General features: G+C 40.4%; 1 protein-coding gene across 1 annotated transcript in view; it reads left to right on the forward strand.

The window, feature by feature from the left end:
- Window positions 1-26,292, forward strand: part of SCFD1 (sec1 family domain containing 1) — a 97,815-nt gene that overhangs the window by 26,435 nt on the left and 45,088 nt on the right. The window contains exons 7-11 of the mRNA XM_077260931.1: window positions 1,221-1,310; window positions 2,254-2,309; window positions 4,566-4,651; window positions 5,428-5,527; window positions 21,526-21,665. Coding sequence (XP_077117046.1) covers window positions 1,221-1,310; window positions 2,254-2,309; window positions 4,566-4,651; window positions 5,428-5,527; window positions 21,526-21,665 — 472 coding nt within the window. The remainder of the gene's footprint in view (window positions 1-1,220; window positions 1,311-2,253; window positions 2,310-4,565; window positions 4,652-5,427; window positions 5,528-21,525; window positions 21,666-26,292) is intronic.

Raw genomic sequence — 26,292 nt, forward strand, 5'->3', positions numbered from 1 at the left:
ACAGACGGTGAGGGAGAGAGCTGTGTGTGCATATACTCCAATCTAGGAACACAGACAGTGAGGGAGAGAGCTGTGTGCACACACTCCAATCTAGGAACACAGACGGTGAGGGAGAGAGCTGTGTGTGCATATACTCCAATCTAGGAACACAGACAGTGAGGGAGAGAGCTGTGTGCACACACTCCAATCTAGGAACGCAGACGGTGGGGGAGAGAGCTGTGTGTGCACACACTCTAATCTAGTAATTCAGACCGTGACGGAGAACACAGACCGGGTAAACACCGAAAATGAAAAAAATTCAATAACGCCAGATTTAAGGTTTTTTTTGGTCGCAACAGTTTCACAAAAAATGCTGTAACAAGCGATCAAAAAGTCACATCTATCCCAAAATAGTATTAATAAAAATGTTGTCTCACCCTGCAAAGAATAAGCTATTACACAGCTCCATTGGCCAAAAATAAAAATGTTACTGGTCTCGGAAAATGGCAGCACAACCCAGAATAAAATTTTTTGCAGACATCTGTTGTTTTTTTTTCCCAGCACCAAAATTATAAAAACTGAACATGTTGGTATCGCCTTAATTGTATTGATGAGGAGATTCCTATTGCGTAATTTTTGCCACAATATGTACACAGTAAAAATTCCCAAAAAACAATGTGAAAATTGTATTTTTTTCACAATTTCACTGCATTTGGATTGTTTTCCAATGCATTATGTGATAAAATGAATGGTGTCCTTCAAAAGTACAACTTGTCCTGCTATAAACAAGCCCTCATATGTCTGTGTAAACAAAAAAATAAGACTATTGGCTCTGGGAAGAATGTGCGGAAAAATGGAAATTGTCGGCGGCATGAAGAGGTTAAATGATATGGGGGTGACAGAGTTGCCTTAACAAACCATACTTGTATTTCGGGATTGTGATCCTTCAGGTTGATGCAGGTTAATACTGACTTGCTGACTTGTGTAGAGGAAAATAATTGAGTAAACTCCTGTCCGTCCTTGTAGCCACACACTGAAGCCAGAAATGACTTTGTCGCTTTTCATAAGACCTAAGCAGACAGATCTTGACTTGATGACTATGTGTATAAACATGTTGAGTGATTGTATTCACATTTCTTACATTGATAGAGCTTTATGTGCCGTATTTCTGTATCCCCCCTTGTGCTTGCATGTATTGTGCGAAGTAAAATATTAGTATAGATTTCACTTTTTCTATTCAGCCTTGAACAGACCAGACATCACAGACACGGAGATGGAAACGATCATGGATACTATTGTGGACAGTCTTTTCTGCTTCTTCGTCACACTAGGTAATTATTGGCACATGCTGGAGTGACTACTTTTTGTAACCCTTCTATACCTGCCTTAGGTTATTTTAAGAAAAAAAGCTATTCTGTAGTAGGTTTCTGGGTAAGTTTCTGTTGGGCCATCAGTGGCCCATGTCCTTCAGCTAAACCCAGCCTTCTTTTACTGCAAAGCCAACTCTGAAGTCACAACATTTTCGATGTGTTCAAAAGTTTGCCACCTTTTTAAAGCGAGTAAACGAGTATAAAAGAAATTATGATGGTCCCGTGCCATTTTACCAATGTTGGCTCCAATTATTCGTTTGAGGTTTTTTTTTCTAAGTCTTTTGTCTTCTTTTTTTTTAGATTTTGCACCAATTTTATAACGATGGCACTCAGTGTTTGAAATTTGCACAAATTCAGTGGTGCTCCTTTTTTTTCCCCCTTTCTGTCTTGTATTTTTTATTGCCCTACCGACTTTTCATTGAGCTTTAAATCGTTGCATTCTAGTACTCAACTGCCCAAACAAATAACTGGAGCTCAATTAAAAGTTGCAAGTGATGAATCAAAGAAAAACAGTTCAAACTAAGGAAAGTTAACGTAAGAGCCGGTGACAAATAATTATCAAGGCACAAATAAAAAGTGGCTGTTAAAATGGTTTTTATTCCAAAAGTAAGACATAAAGACACAGAAGAATGACACTGAAGTTCACTTAGACTTGACATGCACCAACTTTGTATATAAAGGATTTGCGACTGGGCATTTTCTATCTACGTAGGTGCTGTATTCCAACTAGTGGACGACCCCTTTAATGGCTTCTGCTATATAACAATATATAATTATATAATATATATTCTGCTGTATAACAATAAGTTATTATGGATTTTCGGGCTTCAGGGATGCTTTAATGAGTCTACAGTGAATGGGAATTTGTTAGTACTAATGAGGTGTGGATTTTTCTCTTTTATAGGGGCAGTACCCATCATCAGATGTCCAAGGGGTAATGCAGCAGAGATGGTCGCAGTGGTGAGAATTACATTATCTATTCGATGCGTTTTCTGAATATTTGTCCCAATATCTGTCCACAGTCCGTACATTGTGGGTGACAGTTGTGTTATACAGCCGGCACCTGCCTCTGACAGCAGCTATCTGCTAAGGGATGGTGGAGGGTGGTCTATTTAATCACTCATCACCTCATCGAAAGGCCATAAATATCGTTAAAAGAAAAAAATAAAAGCATCAGAACTGCCCTTTTCTGGTCAGTTTACCTCTCCCAAAAAATGGAATGAAAAGCAATCAAAAAGATGTACGTATCCCAAAATAGTACCATTATGAAGTACAGCTTCCTCTGGAGAAACTAGGTCCTCACTCAGCTCCAGCTATGAAGAAAGATCTAGATTTCATAAAAGGCTGTAAAAGAAAATAAATGTACGGCTTTTAAAAGCAGCGAGCTATAAAAAAAGAAAAATTCATAATGAGATGCAAAGTCAAGTTATCAGGTTGTTTTTACAACACTTGGGCTCGGTAAAAATGAAAACCAGAAAACAATGGCGGAAATTTTCTTTCTTTTTTTACTTTTTCACCCCACCCAAAAAAATTAGCAATTACAAAATTACATGTTACATTGCCTACATTATATGGTAAAGTGAATGATGGTATTTAAAAATATGATTCATCCTCAAGCTTTCATGTGGCTGTGGTGGTGGGAAAAAAAAAGGTACGGCTATGGCAACAAGGGGAGGACAGACAAAATTGCAAAGGCAAAAAGTGTCCTTGGTAAGGAAGGGAAGATATCCAAAAAATGACCTATTGTTCAAATCAGTTGCTTCTGATACATGTATTTTTTAAATGTTGATTTATTTAGTTATTTATTTTAAATGACAATCTTTATAACAAAATAAAATTAGTAATTTCGCAATTTTCACATTGGCCCCTGAGGTTTTTTTTTTTTATACTAAAGGTACCTTCACACTCAGCAACTTTACAACGAGAACGACAACGATCCGTGACGTTGCAGCGTCCTGGATAGCGATCTCGTTGTGTTTGACACGCAGCAGCGATCTGGATCCCGCTGTGATATCGCTGGTCGGAGCTAGAAGGCCAGCATCTTATTTCGTCGCTGATCACCCGCTGTCATCGCTGGATCGGCGTGTGTGACGCCGATCCAGCGATGTGTTCACTTGTAACCAGCCCTGCGCTTAGTAACCCAATATTTACCCTGGTTACCATTGTAAAAGTAAAAAAAAAAAAAACACTACATACTCACATTCTGATGGCGCGCTGCTGCCGAGAGCTTCCCTGCACTGAATGTGTCAGCGCCGGCCGTAAAGCAGAGCACAGCGGTGACGTCACCGCTGTTACTGCCGGCGCTGACACATTCAGTGCAGGGAAGCTCTCGGCAGCAGTGCGCCATCAGAATGTGTGTATGTAGTGTTTTGGTTTTTTTTTAACTTTTACAATGGTAACCAGGGTAAATATCGGGTTACTAAGCGCGGCCCTGCACTTAGCAACCCGATGTTTACCCTGGTTACGGGTGCTGCAGGGGGACTTCGGCATCGTTGAAGACCGTTTCAACAATGCCGAAGTCGTTCCCCTGATCGTTGGTCGCTGGAGAGAGCTGTCTGTGTGACAGCTCCCCAGCGACCACACAACGACTTACCAATGATCACGGCCAGGTCGTATCGCTGGTCGTGATCGTTGGTAAGTCGTTTAGTGTAACGGTACCTTAACTTCCTGATGTTTCTGGAAATCAACATGTACATTAGCCACAATGTACAGACCCCGACCCTATCTTCTGTATTGAAGTGTCTAATGTGCATGTGCAAAGATCACTGTGAAGGAAGGGGGAAGAGTTCAGCTGTGACATTGTCTATTGTTATTGGTGTATACTTTGTATAGAGGTGTTACCTGCCAGTGTAATCCCACCTCTGCTGATAAGGAACTTAAAGAAAACTCATCCTGAAAGGATAAAAAGTATGAGTCTAAAAAAAGGTTCAGTAGTCACTGGGAAAGTACAAGATTACTACCGTAATTTTTTTTTTTAAAATACATGTAACAAAAACACCTGATCTAAACCATAGGTGATTTTCTGATGATTGCTTCCCTTTTAAAGTCTGCTTTATTTTGGACATTGCCTAATTAGTATTAGTTTAGGGCCACACCTCATACAGCAAAATGTCTATTTACAGGAATGGTTATCCATGTAATGTAAGAAAGCCTGAGTTCTGCCAGATCAGGACTTGTCTTTCCGTTCATGTTAATACCATAACATTGCCTTTTTAGAAACTGGATAAAAAGTTGCGTGAAAATCTTCGAGATGCCAGAAATAGTCTGTTTACTGGAGATAACCTTGGGACAGGACAATTCAGGTAATAATCTTAATAGACTTTCTTATACTTTACAACTTTTCTTCACTATTCGGTTATCATGATAAATTCAAAATTCCCTCACTCTTCAAAGGGGGCTAAGGGCAGGGCCCCCCAATTTTTTTTGAGATGTAAATGAGATTACCCACTGTGAATAAACATATTTGGCTAGCTACGCCTAATGTTACTTAACCTTTCCAAAGTAAAAGCCCATATAAACATTAGCTAAACGTCAGCCAAACCCTCAAGGATTGGCCCACCATCTACTGTGTATTAGGGCCTCCCAATTGCCACCCAACAGATAATGACAGTCCAGGTCAGTGCTCTCCGGTCATGGAAAGGCGCTTCTCAAATATCCTTACCCTCCGGCATCCCAGGTCTGGCTTATGATTAGCCGGTCTGGTGAGACGTCACCATCATCTGTATGTGGCACAGGTGACGTCACACCAGACCGGCAAGTAAAAACAAAATGTACCGAGGAACTCAGACTTAGAAAATTCCCGCATGACCGTGGACCAGGGTTGTGCCAAGCGATACATTCATCTGAATTTCCAGTATACTTTTTGTATAGCTTTATTTTATAAAATATAAAAAAAGTTTATATTTCTACAGCAGTAATGTGCATTGTAAACTTGCAGCCAGTGCTCTTCTAGATTACTTTGTATATTGGAGGTTAATTATCTCTTCATTGAGAGATCACAAGGCTATTATTTGTGAGGTTATCAGCTTCCTCCAGCTTGCAATGGTTAACCCTCATTTAGTTTTTTTCCCTCTTTCAGTTTTCAGAGGCCTTTGTTAGTTCTTGTGGATAGAAATATAGACCTTTCTACGCCTCTTCACCACACGTGGACATACCAGGCCTTGGTGCATGATGTTCTGGTGAGCTTTTCTTTCCTAAATGCAACTTTCATGTATGACAGGACGTTACTTTCTGCAAGTATGTAACATCTGTCTTCTTTAGAAATGGTCATGTGACTTTAAAAAAAAAAAAAAAAGCACCACTCTTTTTTTTGTAGCGCTGGAGTGGTGCTTTTAACCTAAGTTCCATGTTTCTGGTCTTAAACTTACCAACTGCCGGCTTCACCTGTTCCTTGTGTCGCTCCTGTCGGTCTCCAGCAGTTTGTGACTTTTCTGAATCGCTCCAATGTTACATATATAGGCCTTGAGGCTGCATTGACACATTGTGGCTGAGGTGCATTGTTTTACTGAAATGGTGGCAATAGCGCTCAATTTTGCCATGATTTAAAAAAATTGCTGAAATAATTATGTAATTTTTACTCACAACAAAAACCCACAGTGGCTATATCATGCAAATGCCTCCTTATAGAGAACCTATCACCAGCTTGATCCTGGCTTTCTGTGTTACTTAGTGAGATTCTTGCTGTAGTTTTAATATAGCAAAGTGCTCTCCTCTGCAGCTCTGCTAGTCCTCTCAATGATGAACTTCTGTTGTGTAGTCCTCGATATCCATCAGCTCTTTCTCTGCCCTCCAGCATTGATTGGCTGCTTTCTGCCTATGCACAGTGTACACAGAAAGCTCCCAATCACTGGTGCTTGCAATGTTATACAGAGCTCATCATTGCGAGAACTACCAGAGCTACAGCAAATAATACTAGTTGGGAAAACTGGGGAATGGAAGAGCGCACAATAGGGTTTTAAATGTAAAAACAAACACAGAAACCAACATGGATCTGCTTATCTGGTAGTGTTGCAAATAAGCAACATGTATCAATTGCATACAGTGGGTACAGAAAGTATTCAGACCCCTTTAAATTGTTCACTCTTTGCTTCAATGCCGCCATTTGGTAAATTTAAAAAAAATCATTTTTTTCTTATTAATGAACAGAGCACCCCATCTTGACTGAAGAAAAACAGAAATATCACATGGGCATAAGTATTCAGACCCTTTGCTCAGACACTCATATTTAAGTCACATACTTGCTCAGTTTGGCTGGACGGCCAGGTCTAGGAAGACAGATGTGTCCCTTTCCAAATCAAGTCCTGTCAGTTTAGTTAAACACAGCTGGACTCCAGTGAAGGAGTAGAACCATCTCAAGGAGGATCACAAGGAAATGGACAGCATGTGACTTAAATATGAGTGTCTGAGCAAAGGGTCTGAATACTTATGACCATGTGAAATTTGCAAACATTACTACATTTCTGTTTTGTTTTCAGTCAAGATGAGGTGCAGTGTGTACATTAAGGAGAAAAAAAATGAACTTTTTTGAATTTAAAAAATGGCTGCAATGAAACAAAGAGTGAAAAATGTAAAGGGGTCTGAATACTTTCCATACCCACTGTATATCAGCTGCTGCAGGACACGAGTTCAAAGGACTTAGGGTATGTGTCCACGTTCAGGAAACGCTGTGTGTTTGACGCTGCGTAGAGCCGCAGCGTCAAACACGCAGCTTCCAGATGTTACAGCACAGTGGAGGGGATTTCATGAAATCCCGTCTCCACTATACATTAAAAGATGCATGCGGCACACCCGCGGAAACAGACATGCGGCGCGTCTTTTCAGAACGCAGCATGTCCTTACACTGCTGAAACAACGCAAGAACAACGCAGGTGACCTGCCAGTGACCTCAGGTTCAGATTTGGTCAGGATTTTACCTGCATAAAATCCTGACCAAATCCTGATGCAATCCTGAACGTGGACACACACCCTTAGAAAACATATCCTGGTGAAGTGTCACTGGATGCGCTGCTAATAAATATATCCAACAAATATTTTCCTTGAAAACTTTATTTTATGTATTGTAAATCTACTAAAATAACGTTTTCAAGGAAAATATTTGTTTGCAGCAAATAATACTGACAATTTATCAAAACTTCAGCAAGTAGCTGAGGAAGTGACACAAAGCTGGAATCCATGTTTATGGTCCTCTCATACAGCTGGGGCATACTAATATACTATTAGTATAGTAATATATAGTAATTAAATATAGGTATGTAACATTTATTTATCTAAAAGAGTTTAAAATGATAAGATGGTGTTTTGATTTCCTTACTCTTGTATTTTGTTCTTTGCTAAAGGGTGCTATTTAATATTCAAATTGGACTTGAAAATGCTCCAATCATAAAGTGGGCTATAGTTGTGGCCAAAAGTATTGACACCCCTGCAATTCTGTCAGATAATACTCAGTTTCTTCCTGAAAATGATTGCAATCACAAATTACAATATAGTGCTTTGTTCCAAAGCACTATAATTCTTTGGTATTATTATCTTCATTTAATTTGTCTTAAATGAAAAAACACAAAAATAATTTTCCTTGGATATAATTCCACACCAAACATAAAAAATGTGGGTGGACAAAAGTATCGGCACTGTTCAAAAAAATCATGTGATGCTTCTCTAATTTGTGTAATTAACAGCACCTGTAACTTACCTGTGGCACCTAACAGGTGTTGGCAATAACTAAATCACACTTGCAGCCAGTTGACATGGATTAAAGTTGACTCAACCTCTGCCCTGTGTCCTTGTGTGTACCATATTGAGCATGGAGAAAAGAAAGAAGACCAAAGAACTGTCTGAGGACTTGAGAAACCAAATTGTGAGGAAGCATGAGCAATCTCAAGGCTACAAGTCCATCTCCAAAGACCTGAATGTTCCTGTGTCTACCGTGCGCAGTGTCATCAAGAAGTTTACAGCCCATGGCACTGTGGCTAACCTCCCTAGATGTGGACGGAAAAGAAAAATTGACAAGAGATTTCAACGCAAGATTGTGCGGATGTTGGATAAAGAACCTCGACTAACATCCAAACAAGTTCAAGCTGCCCTGCAGTCCGAGGGTACAACAGTGTCAACCCGTACTATCCGTCGGCGTCTGAATGAAAAGGGACTGTATGGTAGGAGACCCAGGAAGACCCCACTTCTTACCCCAAGACATAAAAAAGCCAGGCTAGAGTTTGCCAAAACTTACCTGAAAAAGCCTAAAACGTTTTGGAAGAATGTTCTCTGGTCAGATGAGACAAAAGTAGAGCTTTGTGGGCAAAGGCATCAACATAGAGTTTACAGGAGAAAAAAAGAGGCATTCAAAGAAAAGAACACGGTCCCTACAGTCAAACATGGCGGAGGTTCCCTGATGTTTTGGGGTGCTTTGCTGCCTCTGGTACTGGACTGCTTGACCGTGTGCATGGCATTATGAAGTCTGAAGACTACCAACAAATTTTCCTGCATAATGTAGGGCCCAGTGTGGGAAAGCTGGGCAGGGCCGGTTTTAGGCAAAGTGGGGCCCTAGGCAAAAGTTTAAAATGGGGCCCCAAATGCACCATCAAACAGAAACATTTTGGTTGTAGCTACATGCGCTGATTTCAGGCCACTAAACGAGTGTGATCAACAATATTGAAGTCATTCACCACTTGTTTCCAGCCTCTTTACACTGGCTGAGGAACAATGATGGGGACAGAATGATCACTAGTAGATCAATCTGTCCCCATACAGTATCATCTTAGCAGAATATCTGCAGTTTTAACTGGGCGATGTGCTGATGAGAACAATGATTTTTGTTCCGGCATATACTGTACATACATACACCGTACATACACACAGATACACATACCGTACATACATACACAGACATACACCTTACATGCATACACACATACAGTTATATACACATATAGTATACACATACCGTACATACATATACCATACATACACACAAATACACATACATACACCGTACGTACACACAGATACACATACAAATACAGTATATGCAAACACATACATATACCATACATACACACAGATACACATACATATACCGTCATACATACACATACCGTACATACACACATGCATATACCGTACACTCACACAAATGCCGTACACACATATACCGAACATACACACAGATACACACACATATACCGTACATACACAGATACAGTTATATACATATAGTACACACATACCGTACATACATATAAAATACACACACCCAAATACACATACCGTACATACATATACCGTACATGCATACGCACACATATACCGAACATAGATACACATACACGTACCGTACATACACACATACAGTATATACACATACCGTACACACATATACATACACATATACTGTATGTACATGCACATAAACATACATATATACCATATATCCATACAAATTTATTGCACATACACAGATACACACATATACTGTACATGCATACACACACAGCCATACAAATATACCATACATACACACATATACCGTACATACATACACAGATACACACACAGAAACATACACATAGAGACACACAGATGCATACATACATACATACTAATCTTGTACAGGTGATCAGATGAGCTCTGCAGGAGGTCAGTTCAGCTGGAGAAGGCTGCAGACCCCACTGTGGGGGATGGGGCACAGAGCAGGCAGCACTGATATCGGCCCCCTGCTGCTGCCGTGCTGTCCCCTGCAGTGAGCTCCTCCCCCATCTCTTCTCTGTGAGGAGACGCTGCAGCCTGCTCTGAACAGAACAGTGGAGGGAGCAGAAGACCCCCTGTAAGTCCTGCTCTTCCTCCACTGCTGTCTCTATGTGCTGTGCTGCGGGGCCCCTGACTGTAGGCGAGTACTCACGATTGGGATGCTCCATGCAGCAGGACAGACGGCAGCCAGTGAACGCTCTCCTCAGTCTGGTCAGTCACTGTGAAGTAAGGAAAGCGTTCATTGGCCAGCGTCTCTCCCTGCATGACACGCCCTCTTTTTGATCTCCTGCACTTCGCGCCCCGCTCTCTCCCCAGCACTCGGTGTTCCATGATTACAGGAGGGAGTGAGAGGGGCCAGATCCTGCATGATACGGGGCCTGCCTGCAGGGGCCCCCTCCACCTCTGGGCCCTGGAGCAGTGCCATCAGTAGTATGTCTGCCCCTGGTTGGAGGCCCCTAGGGCAGCGGGGGCCCCAGGCAGCTGCCTAGTCTGCCTGCCCCTAACGCCGGCCCTGAAGCTGGGTCTCCCTCAGAGGTCATGGGTCTTCCAGCAGGACAATGACCCAAAACACACTTCAAAAAGCACTAGAAAATGGTTTGAGAGAAAGCACTGGAGACTTCTAAGGTGGCCAGCAATGAGTCCAGACCTGAATCCCATAGAACACCTGTGGAGAGATCTAAAAATGGCAGTTTGGAGAAGGCACCCTTCAAATATCAGGGACCTGGAGCAGTTTGCCAAAGAAGAATGGTCTAAAATTCCAGCAGAGCATTGTAAGAAACTCATTGATGGTTACCGGAAGTGGTTGGTCGCAGTTATTTTGGCTAAAGGTTGTGCCACCAAGTATTAGGCTGAGGGTGCCAATACTTTTGTCTGGCCCATTTTTGGAGTTTTGAGTGAAATGATCAATGTTTTGCTTTTTGCTTCATTCTCTTTTGTGTTTTTTCATTTAAGACAAATTAAATGAAGATAATAATACCAAAGAATTTGTGTTTGCAATCATTTTCAGGAAGAAACTGAGTATTATCTGACAGAATTGCAGGGGTGTCAATACTTTTAGCCACAACTGTATCTGAGTGATGTGACGAATGTGTCAGCTAACTATAGCTTATCGCATTACTTCCATTCGTGCATATTTAGATGTGATTGCCCGATGACATGTCGGTTACGAATATGTAGCATTTAGATGGGACTTGAAAATGCTCCAATTATAAAGCGGGCTGCCCGAGTGATGCAACGTATGTGTTAGCCAATCAGGGCTTATCGTGTCACTATTACCCATGCATATGCATGCTTAGTTGCGATTGGCCATTGCCCGATGACGCGCTGGTCACGGGTAACTTTTGTATTGGAGAGCAGTAACGATGACACGTCTGCTGACCGTCCCAATCAGGAAACAATACGTCACTATGATAACTTTATACTATTGTTAGACACCGATTGGAACGTGCAGGTGAGTGGATTCCCCTATTGGTTATCGATTTCTATAGTAACCATGACATAGGACGCTCCTGATCTATGTCTAATCACTGAGGGTTTCTCACAAAAGCACATTTCTACCTTATTGATCAATTGTCTTGAGAATGCTGATGTAACCAATATGTTTGGTGTCACTTCCTGCAATGAGAAAAATGTCACTAATTGGTTCCCATGCCACACAGAGGCTCTATATAGATGGCTTGTATGGCCGGCCACCATTCTAGCCTATGTCCCATCCCCCGATGATGCCGCATCTGCCGTGAAACGTGTTGGGGAAACAGGTGTGCTAAACTTTGTCCTATTCTGCCACATAAGGGTTGGCACCCTAGGGTGCTATCGAATTTGCTTTAAAAGCTAGCAGTGAGCAAAATAATAATAACAGTATAAAGGAATATAGGCATATTAGGGGCACATATATTTTATATACCCTAGCTAATGATTTAATTAATAAAATATCATTTTTGGGCTTTTTAGTGAGGGGTTTTTGGGGGTTCTCCCCATTTTTTAATGGGTACTAAGTTATTAATCTTTTATTGTACATATCATATAAACCCGCACTGATCTACTAAAATCATCTGAGAATAATCATGACCAACTTTACTTTTCACAAAGAATTGGGGCAATAATAACAGTCTGATCACAGCCTTATGTAACAGGGGCGAGACATGCCTGTGTCCTGAGCCCATAACACAGCCGGTGATATGAACATGCCTACATAGATGCTGCTGTTGTGTTTTCCCTACGATAATCCAGAAAATCCAATAATCTTGAGTTGTTAAGATTGCGGAAACATGTGGTTCAAGGAATAAAGTGACTTTTAGTAACCAGGATTTCCACACAAAGATTTTAACTCTCATGTTAACAATTTTCTATTTTAATTCCTATTTTAATCCATAGGTTTAAAGCTAGTGCCTTTTTTTACTTCCATAAGAGGTCTCCAGCCATCTAGGTTAGGCTGAAATCCTAAACTGTATGGAAAAAACCCCCTAGGCCTAAGGGTATGTGCACACGTTGCGGATTTTGCTGCGGATTTTTCCGCAGCGGATTTGGAAAATCCGCAGTGCAAAACCACTGCGGTTTTCACTGCGGATTTTCACGCGGTTTCTTCTGCGGATTCCTCTGCGGGTTTTCAACTGCACTTTCCTATTGGTGCAGGTTGAAAACCGCTGCGGAATCCGCAGAAAGAAGTGACATGCTCCTTCTTTTTTTCCGCAGTGTTTCCGCTCGGAATTTTCTGCTGCATGTGCACTGCGGTTTTTGTTTTCCATAGGTTTACATGGGACTGTAAACTTAGGGAAAACTGCTGCGGATCCGCAGCGTCAAATCCGCTGCGGATCCGCAGCAAAATCCGCAGCGTGTGCACATACCCTTAAAGTGAAAGGTTTTGTCACTTTGTGAATTAGTAGTCATTAGCATGCACAGGGTGGATTGACTTTTCAGGTTTGAGAATAGTCTTTTGTTAATTCTGAAGCTTGTCTAATCAGTGGACGTAAAAAAAAAAAAAAAAAACCTTCGGAAGAAGCAACAACGCGAAATGCGCGTTAGGGGGCTCTCACACCTGGTCCTCCAGTTTGAACTTGTGGTATGTCGCTCTAAAGGGTTATATGTATATTTGTTATATGGCTGCCCTTGCACCAATGTATTATGATAATGCACTTAGCACTTTAGAAAATTATTTATGTATTTTTTCTGCTACTATGGTACAGATTTATAAATAGAGATATACATAACTATTGATTTGTGCTTGGTATACTCTGCAAAATACATATAAGGAACTATAGGGAAGACTGCAGTGGGATATATGTATTAAATCTTCAACAAGATGTAATTCTTTCTATCCCACTAGAGGGCAGTATAACAATAAAATAATATATACAGCTCTCCTTTGTATTCTTTTCCTTGATTTTGTACAAAGTGTTTATGGAGATTTGTGACTCTAGTCTTTTTTGATAATGAGATTATTATGATCTATGTGGATATATAGTGAATATAGTGCCATAATCCCAGATAATGAGAACGGCTTTTGTCTGACAACAATCATGTATTTTTAAAAAAGAATTGTTTAATGCCACTTCGTACTTGAGGGTACCATGTATTGTCCAATCATTTGCTACCCTATAATTTATATGTTTTATTAATTATTGTATTTAATAAAGTTTTATTGATTTTAAGAAGAGTTTTCCAAGCTTTTTTGATAGGGTAATAATCAGTGGACGTGTTGGGTGATGGACCTCCACTAATCTGATTTTGATGACCGATTGTGCTCATGGGTCATAAATATCACATGACCTGACAATTCCAATAGCATAATTAAAGGGTTTGTCCAATCTTGGGCATTTATGGTATATTGATTTAGATATGTATATATATGATAGATGCGGATCTTGTTATTAGGTCCAGTCCTGTGCTGTCAGGACAGTTGTCTACCCATGTCCCTGGAAGTGCCCTTGCTTGAGATTGATGGGACGAACATCTTTCCAACATTTAGGACACATTCTGCCAAATGTCCAGGAATGGATAATCTTTTTAGTAGGTCTCATAGAAGTGGATTTACACCACTTTTTAATTTCTCAGCCCATCCTTCATGCGCTAAACACATCAGCAACACATACAGCGGGTGAAATAAGTATTGAACACACCACCAATTTTCAAAATAGATATATTTCTAAAGGTGCTAATGACACGAAATTCCCACCAGATATTGGTACCAATCCGTTCAATGCACATAGGCAAAGAAATCAAACCATAATGTTATATTAATTAAATTATGTGTAATGAGAAATGAAGTTACGGGAGAAAAATTGCAGCACTGATGTCCAGTCGCTGCCTAGGAGGAACAGTAAACCAAGTGTAGAAGATGAGATTTATTTTAAAAAACTATGAAACATCGTGTTTCACAGTTGGATCAAGTCTTTATCCTTCAGGTACATGAAGAAGATATTGATCCAACACTGAATAATAATAATAATTTGTATTTATATAGCGCCAACATATTCCGCAGCGCTTTACAACTTATAGAGGGGACTTGTACAGACAATAGACATTACAGCATAACAGAAATCACAGTTCAAAACAGATACCAGGAGGAATGAGGGCCCTGCTCGCAAGCTTACAAACTATGAGGAAAAAGGGGAGACATGAGAGGTGGATGGTAACAATTGCTTTAGTTACATGTTGTTTTATAGTTTTTTTTAAGAAATCTGATAATCACACCTGGTTCACCGTTCCTTCTAAGCAGCGGCCGGACATCACTGCTGCAATTTTTCTCCCTGAACTTGAGTCTCCTCTCCAATGTCGTGTCTGAGCACAGTGGCCGGGCAGCAGCTTTCTATCATTTGTTCTTTACCTGCGTCGGAGTTGTGCCTTGCACAACTCATTCAGGTGAGCGACATACATACTGCCATCCTGTCGATCACCCTGCGGTGTTACATAGGGAGTGCTCTCTTTTCCTCTCTTGTTTCTTTGCGCCATAATGAGAAATCACATAGGGAAAAAGTTTTGAACACATGAAGAAAAAGACGTGCAAAAAGCCATGGAAAGTCATAACACTAGTCTATTAGTAATTATAAAGCAATCCTGTAATTTAGTGACAAATAATATTAGCTGACTCAACTGATGTCCTATAAAAAAGTGTCTCATTACCAAGGTGCCACACAAAAAAACTTTCATGATGGGCAAAACCAGTGTGCTAACTCAAGACCTTCACAACCTTATTTTGCAAAACATACTTATGGCATTAGTTGCAGAAGAATTTCTAAACTACAGAAGATTCCAGTGAGCACTGTGGGGGGAGGGGGGGCATAATCCGGAAGTAGAAAGCACATCATTTCACCATAACCAGCCATGACCAGGTGCTCTCTGCACAATTTCAGACAGAGGAGTGAAAAGAATTATCAGAAGAGCTGCCGAAGAGCTAAGGAGCACCTTTGGAGAGCTACAGAAAGGCCTGGAATCAGCAGGTACAATTGAATCAAAGAAAACAATAAGTAATGTTTACACGCTCACCACGCAAGACTCCATTGCTGGACAAAAAAGCATGTTCAAGCGTGTTTAAAGTTTGCTCAACAACATTTAGACAAGCCTGTGACATACTGAGTGAATATAGTCTAGTCAGATGAGAGCAAAATTGAACTCCTTGAATGCTATTATACACACTGTATTTGGAGGTCAAAAGTCACTGCCTATCACCCCAAAAACACAATACCAACAGTGAAGTTTGAAGTTAGGAACATCATAGTGTGGGGCTGTTTTTCAGAAGTAGGCACTGGGAAACTTCATATTATTGAAGGAAGGATGAATGAATCAACAAATGTACCTAGACCTTCTTGATAAAAATCTGCTGCCATCTACCAGGATGAAGATGAAATGAGGTTGGACATTTCAGCAAGACAATGATCCCAAACGCACAGCCAAGGAGACTCTCAGTGGGTTTCAGATAAAGAAAATAAAGCTGCTAGAATGGCCCAGCCAATCGCCTGACCTGGATCCATTATAAAATTTATGGAAGGAACTAAAGTTCGGAGCTCATAGAAGGAGCCCAAGGGACCTTCAGGATTTGAAGAGTGTTTGTGTGGAAGAATTGGTCAAAATCACATCTGAGCAATATCTGTGACTAGTTTCTCCATAGAGGAGGCGTCTTGAAATTGTCATTACTAACAAAGGACTTTGTATAATGTATTAAATACATTTCGGTAAGTGTGTTCAATACTATTTCCCCTGTGTCATTTCTCATTATTACACATAACTCATAACTTAATTTATAGACATCTATGGTGATTTCTTTGCCTGTGTGGATTGGATGGGTTGTTACCGACATCTGGGGAGAATTTCATGTCAATAGCTTCTTTAGAAATAGATTTACTTAGAAAATTGGTAACGTGTTCAATTCTTATTTTACCTGCTGTATACTACCTCTGTGTAGGATGTTTGCTATAATGGGTCAGCGTAGCTAAGTGCTGTCAGTCTATCGTCAGGGCTCAATGTAGTGAGCACTCAGCTATTAGAAGTATTAGCTGGATGTAGTTTACTACCTTTGGATGTAAACAAGAATATTGAAAATGACATGGAACTGACACACAGGATAGTTTCATAAGATTTTATTATGGAGTTTTGTAAAAAGACCCTGGTTGTAAACCTCAGCGCACGTTACACTGGCCAAAAACACTTCATCAATTATGTCAGCAAAACATTTTATAGCATTTCTATGTAATTACGCTTTCTGACTTCAGAACGCTGTGATCATCCAAATATTCAGACAGGTCAATGAAACAAGTCCATTGGTGCTAGAAATATTCCCTCAGAACTTTCCTTGAATGGTTGTAGACAAGATCTTCCATGTTTGAGTGCCATGTTTATCCTTTTAGCAGGACAGTGTACTGTGTCATAAGGGCCATGACATAATGGAAAGCCTTGGGAACCCTCATCAGAAGTTGACTTTTCAGAGTTTCCAGATCTTAAACGAGTCATGGTGATTTATCAAATCTGGTGCAAAGGAAAAGAGAAAAATTGCCCAAAAAAAAACATTAAGTTTGCCGAAATATTTTTTATAATGGCCTAATAAAACCTGGGCAACACCTTTACTCCTCCTTTGCACATTCATTTGTTTCCCAGACGAGGCCTTTTTGAGTTTCATCGGCTTCCTATTAATTTTAAAGCTCTCGGATTCCTTCATGCCACCTTGGTACACCAGCCCTGGTGCACTCTCCTAGACTTTATGGAGGACGTGTCATGTGTCGCCTGCACCAGAATTCGGTTAGAAAGGAAATTACAAATTTTGGAAGATGTTTGTTTTGTGGAAAAAATTTGCTCCTTTCTTCTGTTTTTTTCCTCTGCACTTGTTGTTTTTATACAAAATGGGCTGGCCTAACTAAAAATGTGCTATGAATTTACTCCAAAAACTGGTGTCAGTAATATCACTGTTCCACTCCAGTCTATAACAGGATTAAATTGGACTAACAGACATGGTAGGATGACACACGTTATATAAGAGGCATGTGTTCCCCCATGTTTGTGCATTGTACCCCATAAAAAATAGGATTAAGGCCCCATACACACGTTCAGGAATTGATGCAGAAAATTCCTGGGAAAATCCTGACATTTCTGCCGGTTTTCTGCATGAAAACCGCATGCGTTTTTTAATGCGTTTTTTGCGCGGTTTTGACGCGTTTTTGCGCGGTTTTGACGCGTTTTTGTCGCGGTTTTTCCCAAACATTTCCCAATGCATTAGACAGTGGAAAAACCGCGAAAAAACCGCAAAATTAATGAGCATGTCCGGATTTTTACCGCAATGCGTTTTTCATGCGGAAAAACGCACATCATGTGCACAGAAATTGCGGATTTCATTAAAAATGATAGGATGCTTAATGTATGCAGATTATTTGCAGTTTTATAGCGTTTTTATAGCGCAAAAACGCTAAAAAACCGCAAATAATCTGCACTGTGTGAACATAGCCTAAACGTGCTACTCGGTGTGCATAGTGGAGAAAACGAGAAATGAATCCAACCTTAAAGTCCAATGTGAAAGAATGGTGAAAAATACGTATTGTATTAACATTCAGGCGATAACAGAACAATGCATGATAATATATAAAAACAATAGTAAAAACAAGGGGCGCAGACAGTAGTGAACCAGTGTCCAGAGGAAAAAGGAGGTTATATACAGATTCAAATGAGAACAAATAGTATGTTATCCATACAAAATGCTGCCGTGCACATAGCACCCGCTTTGGCTAGTGATGCTTTCAGATGTTTAATGCCAAATTGTGACCAAAACAGTGTCGAAAGTGCAGGTAGGAGTTTGTTATATATGGAATGTAGTAGTTTTTGTTCTGTGATATAGAAGCTATGCACAATACCCTATGTGAATATCAGTATATGGCAAATAATCATAAATAGGGGGTCATGCATCCTGTATATCCATATTAATGATTCGTGGTCAGTGCCGCCACAGGAACTAAAATCTCCAAGATTATAAGTATACACTGTATGTATTTAAACTTACTGTGACAAGTTTCCTCTTGCGAGTGGCGTTTCCCCCCTCACTCCCTGACGAAGCTGGTTGAGACAAAACGCGCGTTGGTGTGGGTTTTTTGTTTGTTTTTTTTTACTGTGGATGTTGAAGTGGATCTACTTTAAAATCCACATACAAAACCATTTCATATACTCGTTGAATAATTTTTGAATAAGTCTTTTATGTGGATTTTCAAGAAAAACTCTGAGCAAACCTTTTGTGCAAAAAAAGAAAAAGTTGTGGCATGTTCCATCAGTCTTGTTTTGTCTGTAATGTGTATATCTAAAATAGAGTTTCTCGTTCACTTATTTTATTGAGACACTTTCGCTGGTAATTGGTCGGCTTTTCAGGGTCAATAATTCAGGACAATAATTATTCTGATCGGTTCGACCATGAAAAGAGTTCACCTGTTACCAATAAAAGCTTCACCATGCTCCCAAATCACCAGACTACCCTACCTGATGAGCAGCGCAGCACAAAAATTCCTCTTGAAGGGTATGTGCAGACAATCAGTAAACACTGCAGGTTGGCTGCTGCGTACTTGTGCAGGGTCCAACCCACAGCATCCAGATGTTACTGCATAGTGGATGGGATTTCAAGAATGCCCATGTCCACTATGGGTCCAGAGACACCTGCAGAGAGGGACATATGGCGCATCTTTCCACACTATGGGTCTAGAGACGCCGGCAGAGAGGGACATATGGTGCATCTTTACAGACTGCAGCATATTAATTTCTCTTGCAGAGACTCTAGGTTTCGCAAGAGAAATATCACCCGTACAATGTATCGGATGCGGTTATTCCGCACGGTTCAGTGAACACATGCGGAATCACCTGCATTCAGTAGCCAGCAGCGCTTTGGTTGCAGCAGGCACACGCTGCGTCCAAAGTGCTGCCAGTTCCTGATCGTTGGCACATACCCTTATATACGATCAGAGCGAGTTTCCTGAAGGAGGCGCGCCGATGTAATAATTCACGCACATATAGGTGTTGTATCCCGCCCACTAGCCCATAAGGTGAGCAGCCTACTATAGAGAATCCATATGTAACCTCCATCCAAATAGTATTGTCCTATAAAGCGCTGTCTTTTTTCCAATAATGCTATAGTTATTGTTATGTACGTAGGCATTGCTAGGTGTGCAAAAGGACTTCTTCTGGGCCATGTCCAAGAGCCCTTGTAGTATAGATGAGAATATTCTGTATGATGGGTATTATTTATTGTGTGTTCTAGAGAGGATCTCATTTAGAAAAAGAGTTAGCTGTTCTGCTCCAATTTCCATCTGTCTTCAGGAGCCGGTGCAGCAGAGCTCTGTTTTCCTGCGGTCCGGTGATTGGAACGAGGCATCCTGAGCCAGTTAACACATTAGGTAACTGATTGGAGCTGACAGAGGGCATCTCCTCCTCAGGTGTTTATTCTCCGCATGCTAAGTGGTAGTAAGATGAGTGCTGGAGAAATATAGCCTGGCTGAGTGAGTCCTGCATGATCCAGAAGGAGCACGGGGAGAAATGGAGGATCTGGAACTCAGAGGGAGGACTATGCTGTAACCTGCTGCTAAGTATTCTGATTAGTGCACAGTGATTGCTAGGAACGTTTTGTCCGCTCTTATTTCCAGCATTGTGAATACCTAACTTTTTCCTTTCCATAACTAAAGGTCAGTCATGGGTGTTGACAGTGACACAAACTTTTGGGCACGACTACATAAATATAGTCTTACATTCAGCTTAATGGCTTCAATGCTCTCTTACTTCGATCTTCTAAATTCTTATAACCGTAATAAAAAAACAAAAATTATGTACTTACTCCACTCAATCCTGCGCCGTTTACTGACTGGGACACAGTATACATAGTATACATCGATCTCACTCCTGTGGTCATCGCACTTTGCTGTCGCAGCACCAGTATAGTACTAATCGTATTGCTGCATTTGCCCATACAAGCATCAAAGAGGACCTTGCAATCACATATTAGTAGCAGCGCTGGCATGGACGCTTTTACCATAGTTCTCAGAATGCTCACCTCCATTTGACCCAGCATTGGATACTATCCATGGCGAGAGTTTGAGCTTTGATGTGAGAAGTAGTGATGAGCGAGCGTGCTGGGATATGGTATTATCTGAGCATGCTCAAGTGCTAACCGAGTGACTTCAGCGTGCTCGAAAAATATGTTATGTTCCCCATGGCTGAATGTCACGTGGCTGTTCGACAACCACAATACACGGAAGGATTGCCTGTTTGATACGGGAAGTTATCCCGTATCTGAGAAAGCCTGTTTTATTATTTCTTATAAAGATTTGTTTTTACGGAATTTGCATGGTTTTTCATGACTCTGGTTCTTTTGTATGAAGTATTATTTTGACGTTACTACTACGGATTTGTTTTGAGTCTTTATGGAGGAAGGAAGATTTTGAAATGTTTCTAGTCTATATAAATCATTGGTGCCTTGTGAATTTTGTGATAATACAGATAGAAGTCAGAAAGGAGTGCTGGAGGCTGTAACCCACACTATGTAGAAGGCCAGAGCTTTTTCAGGGTCCGGTACATGGTGTAAAGTTGGCGGTCACCTAGTTCATTGTATTGTCTAGCGATGCTCCAGTCAGTTCATGGTCTTTAGCAACAAATTAAAGTTCCACTCTGTAACACTATAGTATGCAAACATGAGATTGTAAATGCACTACTGTTCTAGAAGATAGGTAAAAATGAGGATACTTGGCTCATAAATTAGCTAATGCATGTGTGCCCAGCAGCCAACAATAAGGCGATCCTCTTTGCTGTGAACCTTACCTAATATGATATCCCTCTTGAGCTGATAGCCTACATTTTTATGGGTAGTTGAAGAAGTGCTTTGATGCTGTCTTTACTTGTTGCTGTCTCTACCTTCAAGATTTTTGCTTCCTTCTTTAGGAGGCGACCAACCTTTCCTGAATGTGCCTTATAGTCCTCTCTTCTGTTGTAGGACTTTCACTTAAACAGAGTAAATCTGGAGGAGTCTGCAGCAGTGGAAAGCAGCCCTTCTGGTGCCCGGCCTAAGAAGAAGAACAAGAAGTCCTACGATTTAACAGTGGCGGATAAATTCTGGCAAAAACACAAAGGCAGGTAAAGTCTACGTCTTCTTTTTTTACTACATTTTGTTATTCTTAGTGATGAGTGAATATACTCGTTACTCGAGATTTCCTGAGCATGCTCGGGTGTCCTCCGAATATTTTTTAGTGCTCGGAGATTTAGTTTTTCTTGCCTCAGTTGAATGATTTACATCTGTAAGCCAGCTTGATTACATACGGGGATTCCCTAGCAACCAGGCAACCCCCACATGTACTTATGCTGGCTAACAGATGTAAATCATTCAGCTGCTGCAAGAAAAACTAAATCTCCGAGCACTAAAAAATACCCGGAAGACCCCCGAGCATTATCGAGTAATGAGTATATTCGCTCATCACTAGTTATTCTAACCCAATAATCTTTTATTTAAATTGTGCATAACTTTTTTGGGCAGATTGTGTAGAGCTACAGTGATTGTTAGGTGATTATTAATCAGCAAATATTACTAAAACTACTACAGGTCTCGGGAAATTGTGTTGCACAATCCTAATTTTTTATTATTTTTTTTACAAATTTCTGAACTGTTTTTCACCACTGCAATAATAATAATAATAAACTGTACAAGTTTGGGATCACTGAAATATTATGCCAGATAATTTTTACCGTATAATGTACGCCGTAAAAAGAATTCACCAAAAATCAGTGTCAGAATTTAATTTTTTTTTTTTTTTTCGCAAATTCATCACAATTGGAAATCATTTTCCAGTTTTCCATTACACTTTGTGATAAAAGGAATGATGTCATTCAAAAGTACAACTCATCCCTCAAAATTAAGCCCTCATATGGCGTTGTGGACAAAAAAAGAAAAAAGTTATGACTCTGAGAAGAAGGGGAGCGAAAAACTGAAACAGCGAATTAGCCCTGTCGGGAAAGGGGTATCCCAATCTCAGACGCTTGTGGCATATCCACCAAATATTTTGGCCTTGCTGGCATTACTCTTTCCAGTAGGCTTGGCGGCCACATGTATGTGATTTGAATATCTGCGGTAACGTGCCTTCTAGAGTCCTGCACTTCTCTAAATTCTCAGTCACGTGATCGCCCAACTGCATAGGGAACCATGACCATCTGCAAATCACACACTGTCTTGATTCGGCAAATCTGTGGTCACGTAGAGTCACTGCAGACTTCTCTTCTGAGACCGGACAGCCCCTTTAACCCCTTTATGGCATTGGACGTACTATTCCATCTATGTGACCTGGGGCTTAATTCCCATGGACGGAATAGTACTTCCAATGCAGAGGGGGCGCGGCTGATCGCGGCCGGGTGTCAGCTGATTTTCACAGCTGACACCCGGCACTAAGTGCCAGGAGCTGTCACGGACCGCTCCCTGCACTTTACCCCCAGAACACTGCGATCAAACAAGATTGCAGCGTTCTGGTGGCATAAAGAAGCTTCGCGCAAGGAGGGGGCTCCCTGCGTGATTCCCTCAGATCCTCCGAACAACGCAAAGTGATCGCGTTGTCCTGAGGGTCTCCATGGATCCAAGATGGCCGTGGGGTCCTTCCGGGTCCTGCAGGGAAGTGGCTTCTCAGTGCTGTGCAAAGTGTCACATCAGCGATCTGACACTATATAGTGATGTCCCACCCTGGGACAATGTAAAAAAGTTTAAAAAAAATATTATACTGTGTAAAAGTTTTTTTTGTTTTTTTTAAATTCCTAAATAAAGAAGAAAAGAATAAATATTGTTCCAATAAATACATTTCTTCATGTAAATAGAAAAACAATAAGGGTATGTGCACACGATGCAGATTTAGTGCAGAATTGGTGCAGAACTGCAGCAGAAACGCTGCAGAACTGCAGCAGAAACGCTGCAGAACTGCACTGTGATTTACAGTACAAAGTAAATCAATGTGAAAAAAAAAAAAGCTGTGCACATGGTGCAGAAAAATCTGCGCAGAAACGCTGCAGATTTCAAAGAAGTGCATGTCACTTCTTTTGTGCCTTTCTGCAGCGTTTCTGCACCCCTCCATTAATAGAAATCTGCAGTGGTAAAATCTGCACAAAAAACGCAGCTGTGGATTCTGCCAGGAGATGCAGATTTAGTGCAGAAAATTCTGCACCACATTTCCTATATGTGCACATAGCCTAAAAGTACACATATTTAGTATCGCCGCGTCCGTGGCGACCCGACGTATAAGACTGTCTCACTAGTTAACCCCTTCAGTGAACACCTTAAAAAAAAAAAAAAAAAAAAAAAACCGAGGCAAAAAACAATGCTTTATCATCATACCGCTGAACAAAAAGTGGAATAACATGCGATCAAACAGACAGATATAAATAACCATGGTACCGCTGAAAACGTCATATTGTCCCGCAAAAAACGAGCCGCCATACAGCATCATCAGCGAAAAAATAAAAGTTATAGCCCTCAGAATAAAGCGATGCAAAATAATAATTTTTTGTATAAAATAGTTTTTATTGTATAAAAGCTCCAAAACATAAAAAAATGATATAAATGAGATATCGCTGTAATCGTACTGACCCGAAGAATAAAACAGCTTTATCCATTTTATCAAACGCGGAACGGTATAAACGCCCCCCCCCCCAAAAAAAAAAAAGAAATTCATGAATAGTTGATTTTTGTTCATTCTGCCTCACAAAAATCGGAATAAAAAGCGATCAAAAAATGTCATGTGCCCGAAAATGGTACCAATAAAAAAGGCAACTCATCCCGCAAAAACAAGACCTCACATGACTCTGTGGACCAAAATATGGAAAAATTATAGCTGTCAAAATGAGATGCAAATTTTTTTTTTGCAATAAAAAGCGTCTGTGTGTGTGTGCAGCTGCCAAACATAAAAACCCGCTATAAATAGTAAATCAAGCCCACCTTTATCACCCCCTTAGTTAGGGAAAAATAATAAAGTAAAAAAAAATTATTTATTTCCTATTTCCCATTAGGGTTAGGTTTGAGGTTAAAGTTAGGGTTGGGATTACGTTTACGGTTGGGATTAGGGTTAGGAGCATGTTCGGGTTAGGGGTGTGGTTAGGGTTATGGGATTAGGGTTAGGGATGTGTTGGGGTTAGGGTTGGAGTTACAATTGGGGGGTCTCCAAACTCAACACGGCGTCTGATCTCAGTTCCAGCCAATTCTGCGTTGAAAGTCATCAAGCAGTGCTCCTTCCCTTCTGAGCTCTGTCATGCGCCCAAACAGTGGTTTACTCCCACATATGGGGTATCAGCATACTCAGGACAAATTGCACAGTAACTTTTGGGGTTTAATTTCTCCTGTTACCCTTTGGAAAATAAAAAATTGGGGGCGAAAGATCATTTTTGTGAAAACAATATGATTTTTTATTTTTACAGCTCTGCATTATATACTTCTGTGAATCACTTGGGGGATCATAGTGCTCACCACACATCTAGATAAGTTGCTTAGGGGGTCTAGTTTCCAAAATGGTGTCACTTGTGAGGGGTTTCAATGTTTAGGCACATCAGGGGCTCTCCAAACGTGACATGGCGTCTGATCTCAATTCTAGTCAATTTTGCATTGAAAAGTGAAATGACACTTCTTCCCTTCCGAGCTCTGCATGCACCCAAACAGTGGTTTACCCCCACATATGGGGTATCGGCGTACTCAGGACAAATTTATCAACAACTTTTGGGGTCCAATTTCTCTTGTTACCATTGGGAAAATAAAAAGTTTGGGGCGAAAAGATAGTTTTTGTGAAAAAAATATGATTTTTTATTTTTACTTCTGTGCATTATAAACTTCTGTGAAGCACTTGGGGGTTCAAAGTGCTCACCATACATCTAGATAAGTTCCTTAGGGGGTCTAGTTTCTAAAATGGGGTCTCTTGTGGGGGGTTTCCACTGTTTAGGCACATTAGGGGCTCTCCAAATGCGACATGGTGTTCCATCTCAATTCCAGCCAATTTTGCATTGAAAAGTTAAACGACGCTTCTTCCCTTCCGTGAAAAAAAGTTAAATGTTCATTTTTTTTATTATTTTTTTTTTTAAACATTCCAAAAAATCCTGTGAAGCACCTGTAAATGTTAGTAAATGTCTTGAATGTGGTTTTGAGCACCTTGGGGGGTGCAGATTTTGGAATGGTGTCACTTTTGGGTGTTTATATCATATAGACCTCTCAAAGTAACTTCACATATGATGTGGTCCCTAAAAAAAAAAATGGTGTTGTAAAAATGAGAAATTGCTGGTCCAATTTTAACCCTTATAATTCCCTAACAACAACAAAACAAAAAACTTTGGTTCCAAAATTGTGCTGATGTAAAGTAGACGTGTGGGAAATGTTACTTATTAAGTATTTTCTGTGACATATCTCTTTAAGGGCCTGAAAATTCAAAGTTGGAAAATTGCGAAATTTTCGCCAAATTTCAGTTTTTTTCACAAATAAATGCAGGTAATATCAAAGAAATTTTACCACTGTCATGAAGTACAATATGTCACGAGAAAACAATGTCAGAATCACCGGGATCCATGGAAGCGTTCCAGAGTTATAACCTCATAATGGTCAGAATTGTAAAAATTAGCCTGGTCATTAACATGCAAACCACCCTTGGGGGTAAAGGGGTTAACACAACTAAGTGAATAATTTTATGGAATCTAGCCTTTAAGTTAGCCATAGTTGCCCAGCTAATTAAACAAAAAAGGCAGATAAGGAGAG

Source organism: Ranitomeya variabilis, chromosome 1 (genome assembly GCF_051348905.1).
Source record: "Ranitomeya variabilis isolate aRanVar5 chromosome 1, aRanVar5.hap1, whole genome shotgun sequence".
Taxonomy (NCBI): domain Eukaryota; kingdom Metazoa; phylum Chordata; class Amphibia; order Anura; family Dendrobatidae; genus Ranitomeya; species Ranitomeya variabilis.